The 10,507-nt window shown below is 41.5% G+C and overlaps 1 protein-coding gene across 13 annotated transcripts; it reads left to right on the forward strand.

Annotated features, from left to right (window-relative positions):
- The first annotated feature begins 337 nt into the window (after positions 1-337).
- LOC103647008 (uncharacterized protein) lies at positions 338-10,198 on the forward strand. Of its 13 annotated transcripts, none has more exons than XR_002267285.2 (11): positions 338-783; positions 2,692-2,764; positions 2,919-2,986; positions 4,020-4,108; positions 4,639-4,843; positions 4,949-5,393; positions 5,677-5,854; positions 5,988-6,178; positions 8,215-8,785; positions 8,883-9,253; positions 9,356-10,198. XR_002267285.2 is itself a non-coding variant. In XM_008671585.2 (10 exons), the coding sequence occupies exons 1-10, from the start codon at positions 469-471 to the stop codon at positions 8,216-8,218; spliced, it is 1,479 nt and encodes a 492-aa protein (XP_008669807.1). In that variant the 5' UTR covers positions 344-468; the 3' UTR covers positions 8,219-10,198. The 13 variants fall into 13 exon arrangements, 5 of the variants coding, with proteins under 5 accessions (XP_008669807.1, XP_008669805.1, XP_008669808.1 ...); XR_004856334.1 differs by having other exon boundaries at positions 344-783; positions 4,646-4,843; positions 4,949-5,153; ... (1 more) ...; positions 5,687-5,854; positions 5,988-8,785; XR_004856337.1 differs by having other exon boundaries at positions 4,949-5,153; positions 5,226-5,393; positions 5,687-5,854; positions 5,936-8,785; positions 8,883-10,198.
- Positions 10,199-10,507: the final 309 nt, after the last annotated feature.

Genomic DNA, 10,507 nt, shown 5'->3' on the forward strand with positions numbered 1-10,507 from the left:
GCTTCGTGCCCATCGCTAACTAAGGTCATGTACAACACTATCAATTTTTTCAAGTATAAGAGACAACTAAAAGACTGAATGATACAATTTTAAGTTTTTAATCCTAAATATAGTTAAGAGATAATATATATACAGTCATGAAAAATAAGAATTCATCTCTTGATTTTTTTAGTTACACATAGAGACTCCTCTAAAAACTCTTTAATACATATGAGCCAACTCGAGATTTTTTGGCATTATTATCGCAAAGAAGAAATTCTGGATTTTTTTATTTCATATCTTCAAAATTAATGAAGGTCGTACATTAATTTAGGTCGTATTTAAAACTCCACTATGTATGTATCTGCGCATTTGCCATTTCTGGTTACGCTTTCCTCTCCGGCCTTTCCATCATCGCCACCATTTCGCACCTCCTCCACACCGGCAAACAACTTCACGTCGCATGATCTCGCGGGAGCGCTCGAGGATATGCAAGTGGCGGCCGCTGCGGCGTCAATGCGCGGCACCGAGACGGTTGGCGCGAAGTCTGCTGCGCGGCGGTTGAGCCGCGTGCTGGTCGGGCGCCGCCGCCGGGCCGCCGTGCTGCTCCTCGCGCTGGCTTACGCGGCTGCGATGCTCATGCTCACCATTGGCGGCAGCGAGGGGTCTGGATCCAGCGGCGTGGTGGCGGGTGTGCTAAGGCGGGGCGCGCAATCGGCGCCCCCCGGGTCGGTGTACCGCAGCCACCTCGTGTTCGAACGGCTGCTCCCGGAAATGCGCGCCTTCGCCTCCCGCCCGAACCCGGTGAGCGTCCCTAGGTTAGCATTTTTTGCCCCTTAGGATCTTGTGGTTTGATTTCGTGGTGGAGTTCTTGCATGCCCAAGTTCCTGGTTTGTCTCGAGACCGGAACTGATGATTGGCTCCTTGCTTGGTTAAATGTGTCATCTAAGATTTCAGAATTGCAATGTAGGGGCTTGATTTGATCAAAATTGTCATCGTATAAGTTTGGTCTTATTCTGTGTTTTTTTTCTGTCCTTTCAATTTTCTTTCCTATCATTTTCCCTTTTGCCAGAAGGACGACGAATTTACCTCCAATCACACTCAAATTCAACAAAGTTTGGCTTGGAACACTGAAAATAGGCTTCTTCTACAAGAAAATAGGGGATCTGGACAATCAGCCAGTCACATTTCATGAGCCAAAAGAAACATGTTTGCCACCTTGTAGTAATTTACTTGTAAAATTGTAGCATGTTCTGCTTTTCGTTTCATGTTTGAATGGCAGAAACGTGATGACCCTTAAAATGATAGACATAGTGTATAGGCTACAACTTGGTGATGCTAGATGAGAGGATAAATAATCCAAAGAAGGCACAATTTTGCAAAAGGAGGCTGTTAATCAGTACCAATGAATCACGTAGACAGTTTATAGAGGCAGTTTTTATGACAACATTCATTTCCATGTTCTGTAGCTTAAATTTGAAACAATTTGTGAAGCACATTTTTGGTGATCACAAGACTAAGCAGTGACCAGACAGCAGAGCACAGCCACCTGTCCCAACTCCCAACACAAGGTTTCAATGTTTTGTAGCGAGGGACCTTAGCTACTGCTACGCCATTTCTTACATGTTTTTTTTTCTCGAACATGTAGGAGAGCTGCGTATCATTTCATTAAAGATAGAAGGTGACAGTACAAGGGCTAAAAGGCCCTACAAAAACATAAAAAAGAACATAAAAACTAGAACACTAAAACATCTACTCCAGAGAACCAACAATATGCCTCAACCTGGGACATGACCATAAACTGAGAGCAAGGATAAATCCTTAGCACCAGCGAGACACTACAAACTACACTCATCCTCAACTAAAGACAAGGCCGTAGCCACACTAGGCGGAACACCTTCAAAAACACACTCGTTGTGGTGCTGCCAAATACACCAAGCTCCTAAAACCACAAGAGAGTTGAAGCCTTTTTGGATGTCTCCATTAAAGCGAGTAACTGAAGTACTCCACCAAGCCTCAAAATTGCTTTCCTCGATGTCCAGGGACAGTGCAGCCAGTCCCCTCTTCTGGAAGACGTAGAACCAAAATTGTATAGCAAAAATGCAGGACACCAACAAATGATGAATTGTTTCATCCTTCTGATCACATAAGGGGCATCAAGACCCTTTCTGCTTATTGTGTAACATATCATTGTCAGGTACAACATTGCTCTAAAAAATGTAGTATTCTAGTGCCTTATTTGTGTGACTTCAAACAAGGCAGAAGAATAATCCTATATAAGTGAAAAACAGTTTTTTTTTGTGTATGACATGATTTATTTTATCCTGTTGATGTGCTGTACTGATGTCTTTGGTTTCATGTCTGTTAATTATGTGAACTCTCAGGGCTATGTGCTAGCCTTTTTTACGTTCTAAACTTAGGAAGACTCAGAACAAATCTTTGGCTCATGGTTGAGCATGAGAATGCCGATCTTGTCTTGATCAGTTATACTATGCTAATACTCTCAATAACCTTTGGAGTTCAACTGTGAATCTCCCTAAATTCGTTTAATCATAACTTTATAAGGACCATGAAACTCTTGTTCTTTTTGCTAGGAAATTAGGATTTAATCATAACTTTATAAGGACCATGAAACTCTTGTTCTTTATGCTAGGAAATTAGGATATCTTACATGTATGTGACATAGTTCCTTTTTGTCTTGTCATTGCACAGTTAGTGACATCTCAATACAAAAAGTTTGGAAAGCAATGGGAACCTTGTATCAGCAAGGGGTTGATACACTCAGGTAAGAGAACCGTAACAGTGTAGTTTGCATACCAAACATCCAAGTTATAACTCAAACCAATTCTTCTTTGTTTACCTAAGTCAATATAAGCTGGGATGGGAAATACAACATAACTTGCTAGCTGACATTGATAGCACACATTTACGCTTTTCAGAGCTACCGCCTTCAAATGGTTTCCTCATAGTTGAGGCAAATGGTGGCTTGAATCAACAACGCATTTCAGTAAGTTGTATGATCATTTCTTACTAGATTTGAATAGTCCAATTCAGGGGCGGTGCTAGCCTTGTTTACCGGGGTCATCTGACCTAAATGAAATTTCTTATTTTCAGTGGAAATAACTGTCATAGCTGCTAATGACCCCATCAGATAAAGAGGATGACCCGGTCATCTTCTGGCCTAGATTCGCCCCACTCCAATTCTCTATGTTGACGATATCATTTTGATCTAGAAGCTCAATTTTATCATTATTTGCATGCACTGATAAAATCCATCGGTATTAAAACGTTTTTTAACAGTCCATCCTCAATATACATTGAGATTTCATGGAGCCGTACTAGCTTTCTTACTCAGTTTGAAATGATGGTCTAGTTCTCCAGTAAGAGCAGTTACTAGATGCCTGTTTTTTTGAAGAAAGGGATCCAATCTCAGCTAAGAATGTCTTGGTTATATCTTTGTTTTTCTTATAATCAGCAAGGTGTCAAGTTTGCTGATAGTTGATTCTGTGGTCCAAATCATAAATTGGCAGTTATATACATGTTTTCAACCTCACTCTTTCATAAATATGATAGTGGGTATTTTATTGCATGTATTTATCTTATCTTCCATGGAAGTCTAGGGCCCTGTTTGTTTGAGCTGCAGCTTTTGGAGCTTTTCTAAAAAGCTGCTATTAGGCTTTTGATCCTGAGGAGCCAATAATAGCTTTTCTGTGAAACCAGTCTTCTCAGCTTCCCGTATAAACTCAACTTTTCTGAGCTTCTGACTTTCCAGAAGCTAACCAAAAAGCTAGCTTCTGGCTTTCCAGAAGCTAAACCAAAAAGCTAGTTGTTTGTTTCACAGCTTCTGGCCTTTCACACTGGGAAGCTGATGAGAAGCTCAAACAAACAGGGTCTTAAATAACAAATGGAGTTTTATGTGCTTACCAATCTTCATCCATGAATTTTTTCCCCTTCTTGATTTAGCACCTCAAGTTCAAGTCAGGTTTCCTCTTTTCAGCATGCATTTTTGGTGGTTATCTGATTGAGATTTCCTAATACAGATTTGTGATGCTATTGCCGTGGCCAAAATTCTTAATGCAACTCTTGTGACACCAGCATTTCATTTGAATAGCGTTTGGCGTGATTCTAGGTAAAAGTTTATGTTTACATAATAATCAGAGATGTATTTCGAGTAACTGAATTATTGTATATACCTTCGTCCTTTTCCTTTCTTGGAAACTAGCTTTGTAAACTATTGGTTTACTATACTAAGTTGGGAAACCTACTTCTGTTATTAGTCTCCTTTTGCAAGTGTTTTTCTGGTTAATCTTTCATAACGAGACTGGAGTGAATAAGTTAAATGGATTATGACCCCTATCGCATGCAGCCTTTTTTGTATGCACACTAGCATTTTTTTGTTGCTGCTAGCCTGCTACCTTTGAGATTATATTTGCTCTTACGTAGTTATGTATTTTGACAACATAGTTTTAGTCATTGTTAAGTACTCCTATAAGCTCCCACATATCCTATCAGGTGCATTTCCTTTTAGCATATAAAATTTTCCCTTAATCGTTTAAATATGCTGATTCTACATGTCCCATGCCATTGGGAATTAAAACTGTAATACCTAAAATATATGTTAGTTTACTTCTCACTGTTTCATGAGGATGTCTTTTCAAGTTTTCAGCAAATTTGGTGATATCTTTGACGAAGATCACTTCATTGAGTCACTTAGAAAATATGTAAGGGTTGTAAAAGATCTTCCTGAAGATGTTTTTCTGCGATTCAACCATAATATCAGCATAATACCAAACATGAGAACCAAAGCTTTCTCACCCCCAAGTTACTACTTACAACATGTGCTTCCAAAGCTGTTGGAGCTAGGGTACGTGCTCCCTCTTTTTTCTCCTTGACATGAAGTAGAGTCTGATATTTGCACTGAGCATCACATAGCACCATGTCTTCACTTATTTCTTGTTCTATGACACAGGGCTGTGCGTATTGCCCCTTTCTCAAATAGACTGGCTCATTCAGTTCCTATGAATATCCAGGCATTGAGATGTTTGACAAACTATAAGGCATTAAGATTTTCTGAACCAATAAGAATTCTTGCAGATAATATGGTTGACCGAATGATCAAGAGGAGTTTTTTAAGTGGCGGGAAGTACGTCTCGGTTCATCTTCGCTTTGAAGAGGTTTTACTAAAGTTTATCTTGTGTGGACTAATATTACTACTTTTCTCAAGTTGTGATGAGTTATATGTCTAGGACATGGTAGCTTTTTCATGCTGTAATTATGATGGTGGCTCGACGGAGAATAATGCAATGGAAAATGCTCGCGAAAGGAGCTGGAGAGGGAAATTCCACCGACCTGGTCGAGTGATAAATCCTGAGGCTAACCGAAGGAATGGGAGATGCCCTTTGACACCTTTGGAGGTTGCAATATTTGTTCCTTGCAATCTTGCTTTTTCCTGAATTGCTTGAGCCCATGCCATGTTTGAGGTTCTGCTGTCTACTAATATACAATTACATCACAGACAGAGAGCGCCCGGTCATATTGGCAGATCATTTCTAGATTGTCTTGTCTTACTCCTTGAATAGAACAATTATCCTCACCTAATTTATAAGATTGGACTTCATCTCTGATAAAAAATTAGGGGAACTGTATTTGCTTCGTTTTATAAGGTATCATGTAACTTATATTTTCTTACTAGTTCAGTTTATACAAGGTCGGAATGATGCTGCGAGGAATGGGATTTGACAACACTACTTCCCTTTATGTTGCATCCGGTAAAATATATAACGCTGAAAAGTACATGACTCCTCTTCGACGGTTGTTTCCATTTCTACAAACAAAACACGCTCTAGTTACACCTGAGGAGCTTGCACAGTTCAAGGTACCTTTTTCCTTGATTATTCCAGTCCTCAAACAAATTTTAGAAAGTGTGCCTCCCTTATCCTGTTTGTATTGCATCAAGAAATGGAGGCCAGGTATCAAAGGATAAGTTGGCCTTCTTACACACTCTGTAGGGACATTCATCAAGACTTGCAGCACTGGACTATACTATCTGTCTTCATAGCGAAGTGTTTGTGATGACACAAGGAAGCAATTTCCCTCACTTTCTGATGGGGCACAGACGTTATATGTATGGAGGACATGCAAAGACAATAAAACCAGATAAGCGGAAGCTAGTTCAACTCTTTGACAATCCAAATATCAGGTATATTTTCTTTTCTTTTTTCTCGAACAACACAGGAGAGCTGCACGTCATTTCATTAAGGTAGAAGAAAGGCAGGAGTGCCAAAACAAATACAAGAACACCTGACGCACACCCACTGTACGTCACGCCTCCCATCCTGGAGGCGCTAAAACCCAAACAGAAGAGAAAAAAGAAAGACGGCCAGGGAAAGGAACCTCAACAGGCTCCTAATCCCCCAGACTAGACACCGTGGCCATGAGCTCTTGGATCTTTTTTGCTCCAGCGCTGCACCAGAGACTACTTTCATCCCTAACAGCCCTGAGAACTTCCTGAACATTGGGCCTATGTTGCTCAAACAAGCAAGCATTACGATGCTTCCACAGTTCCCAAGCGACCAAAATGATAAAAGAATTTAGACCCTTCCGCATTTCCTTAGGAGCAGTTGAGATTACTGTCCACCACCATTTTGAAAAACGGAAGCATCTGGCGCCAAGGCAGTAAGGCCCAACTGAAGAAAGATGCTTGCTCATACTTGTCTAGCAAAAACACAGCTGGCCAAGAGATGGTGAATGTCTTCATCATCTTGATCACAGAGCGGGCACACATCAGGGTGGGGCAAGCCTCTCTTAGCAAGGCGATCAACCGTCCAACACCGGTTATGGAACACCAGCCAAATGAAAAACTTACAGCGAGGAGGTGCCCAGCTCTTCCATATTCTTCTCCAAGGTCCAAATGTGATGGTGCCAATGAAATAAGCACTATATGCTGACTTACTCTTGTGAATGCCGGATTGTGTTAATCTCCACACAAATTGGTCCGGCACATGTTGCTGCAAAAATAGACCATCTACCATGTGCCAAACCTTTAGGTACTCGAATATAACCTGGACTGTGAGCGCTCCTTTGATGTCATCCACCCATCTTTGGTTTTGGAGAGCTTGGGCTACCTCTTCCTCTTCCTCTTGGCTGTCCGCTTTGAGACAGCACTAAATAAGCTGGGTGTCACTTCAGATATGGTATGGCCATCCAGCCATCTGTCTGTCCAGAAGAGTGTTTGCTCAACGTTCCCAACAATGACGTCCACTGCAATGTTGAAGAGGGCCTGAGCATTGCGAGGGACTTGAGTTGGGAGGCCTGCCCAAAGGCTACTAGGAACAGTTTTCTCAGCCACAACCAGCAAATCCGCAACGCTCAGCCAAGCAGATACAGATTATGAATTCCAAGACCACCATATTCCAGAGGCCGCTGCACCCTTTCCCAAGAGACCAAACAGTGACCTCCTTTAGCTTGTTCCTGACCCTTTCAGAGAAAACTCCTCCTTTTGTCGATGGCTTTTAGAACCCACTTTGGTAGATCCATGGCAATCAAAAGGTAAATAGGAGCAGCAGTTAACACTACTCGAACCATTACCAATCTGCCTGCACGGTTCATTAAGGAAGCTTTCCACCCCGGCAAAAATTCTGCCACCTTATCAATTAATGGCAGCAAGACCTCCTTTGTGGGTTTGCCAATTAGCCCAAGATAAGTACAAGGAAAATCCTTGACTGTACAGGACTTCCGTGAGACATATACAATTATTGCATTCAGAATATTCATGACCAAAATGAATAGCATTGGAGACAAAGGATCTCCCTGTCTTAAACCCCCGTCTATGATAAATTGTCTCCCCTGGCTCACCATTCACTAGAACTTGTGTAGAGGAAGTAGATAACAGCAAACATAAGAGATTAATCCATCGCTGTCCAAACCCAATATGCCTAAGAATTTCCAATAAAAAGGACCAGGAGACCGAATCAAAAGCTTTAGATATGTCAAGTTTAAGGAGGATGTGAGCTTCTTTCTTCTTATTCTTGTGCAGAGCCTTGACCGTTTGTTGGACAAACATAAAATTATCATGAATTCTTTGACCTTTCACAAAAGCAGTCTGGTTGGGGCTGATCAAAATCGGTAGAACAGGGGCCAACCTATTGGCCATTATTTTTGTTACTAATTTAGCAAAGCTATGCACCAAGCTGATATGGCGAAAATCTGTAACCTGAGAAGCATCCTGTTTCTTAGGTAACAAGGTAATGAAGGCCGAATTCAGGAGACAAAATTTGAAGACATGACCTCAGATAAATAGCGTCTAAAGCCATCAAAATATCTCCCTTGATGATACTCTAGCAAGATTTATAGAAGTGGTCAGTAAAGCCATCTGGCCCTGGCGCCTTGTCCATTGGCATGTCTTTTATAGTTGCCCATAGCTCCGCTTCCATGAAAGGAGCATCTAGTTGAGAGAGCTCAATCTGCTGTATACCCAATTCTGCAAGGTCAACGGTATAAATTGGTTCTTCAGCTTTCCCCAGCAGGTTTTCATAAAAGTCTAGCACAACTGCTTGCTTGTCCTCTTGGGAAACTGCTATCTGATCACCAACATTAAGCTTGGGTATGAAATTCTTCTTCCTGAACCTTGCTTGCTGATGGAAGAAGGCTGTATTAGCATCGCCGTCTTGGAGATAGAGGATACAGGACCGCAAGCGGGCAATGGTTCTTTCAAGGGAGGCCAGGCCAAGGCAGTGTAGTTTAAGCTTCCTCCGCAGCCACTCCTGTTCAGAGAGATCCCTTGAATCACGCTCAATTTCCAGTCGATGTAAGATTTCTTTGGCCATTTCCATCTGAACTTTGATGTTGCCCACCTTCCTCTGACCCCATTTCTGCAGCCCTTTACTGAGCCTTTGCAATTTCAGAAATAGGCGCTCAACTGCACAATTTGAAGACACAGGAGCTTCCTAATTCTGCTTCACCGCATCCAAGAAGCCCGGTATTTTGGTCCAAAAACTTTCAAAATGGAACCGACGCTTACCAGCAGTCTTCACTTTGAGGCCAAGTATGAGGGGGTAGTGGTCAGACACTCCTGCTGTCATGCTTTGCAGAATTGACTCCGGAAATAAACCATCCCAATCAACACAGCAAAAGGCTCTGTCCAGCCTAACCAAAGTACGGGTCTACGGGACTGCCGCTCATTAGACCAAGTGTATTTCCTTCCAAGCAGGGGGATCTCCTTGACCTCCATATCATTCAAGAAGCGTCTGAAACTTGCCATCATCGCTGTATCCAGGTTTGCATTGTTTTTGTCAGCAGCCTGATAGATGAGATTAAAGTCACCTGCTACTAGCCAAGGGCCACTGTAGATCGCCCTGATATCCCTGAGTTCCTGCAGGAAGGACACTTTCTCATCGTCTCCCTGTGGTCCATAAACTCCAGTGAACTTCCGGCCTTCTTGCTCAGCAAATTGAATTTCGTTCATCCTCGTGAAGTTTCATAAACTGTCAATGAATGTGGCTTGAAATTCGTCCACATGTAGCCATTTTTGTGTCCAAGATAACGGTCATCTGATGACCCTTATTTCATAAAGGTTTCGCCAAACATGATTGCCTCTGTGTTTATTCTAATCTAATTACAGTATACCGAATCCTTTATGTGCATGCTGACACTGACATACATTGAATCTTCTGTAACTGGTTACTTTCTTTTAGTTCTGAACACCTGCAATGGGCAGAACACGAAAGGGTTTATGATTTTTTTTTCGTAATCATCATCTAGTTGTGGAGTATCAAAGCTAATCTTGTACGTAGATGGGATCGATTCAAGCACCACATGCAGGACATGCGTCGGCACAGTGAGATGAAAGGTTTCGCATTAAGGAAACCACAGGAATCCATATACACCCTTCCTATGCCTGACTGCATGTGTCAGCAAGCTGAAGCACGATCAAGGGACACGGCAAGGAGCTAGGCATGTTCCACCCTTCTTCTAACTTGTAAGCAGGCACATTAAGCAAAGGAAAAATAAATATTGGTTTGAGCGTAGAAGAGAATATAGAGATTTCAAATTATATGGCCCTTGATATGAATCCCTTCCTCAAATAATAGAGGTTCATCAGTGAGTATTTGTATATGTGTGAAGAAGGTACTCCGCAATCTATTGTACTTGTACATTGTGCTGGATAACTTACAAAGATTTTTTCTTCTTATGAGATTAATCTCCAGCGTGAGCTCAATCATTTTGATTGTGTAAATTTAGAGCCATCCATCTGTAGCATGGACTCGTTCTGTCGGCATTCCAAATTATTGCATCAAATGGCTGCTATGGAACTGGAAATTGAGGGAAATAGCTTCCTCTAGACAGTACATGGGAAAAGTCTTGTTCATACGAGATCTGAAATAAACTTTTTTCTTTAATGTATTCAAAACAGCACTCAGTGATTTGTAATTCTGAAAGACCAAGAGTATGTTTATAAGTAAATGACCAACCAATCTGAATAATTACATATGTCAATGCCAATTCTTGATATTCACAAAGGCTAACACAT

The sequence above is a fragment of the Zea mays genome, chromosome 2, assembly GCF_902167145.1.
Source record: "Zea mays cultivar B73 chromosome 2, Zm-B73-REFERENCE-NAM-5.0, whole genome shotgun sequence".
Classification (NCBI taxonomy): domain Eukaryota; kingdom Viridiplantae; phylum Streptophyta; class Magnoliopsida; order Poales; family Poaceae; genus Zea; species Zea mays.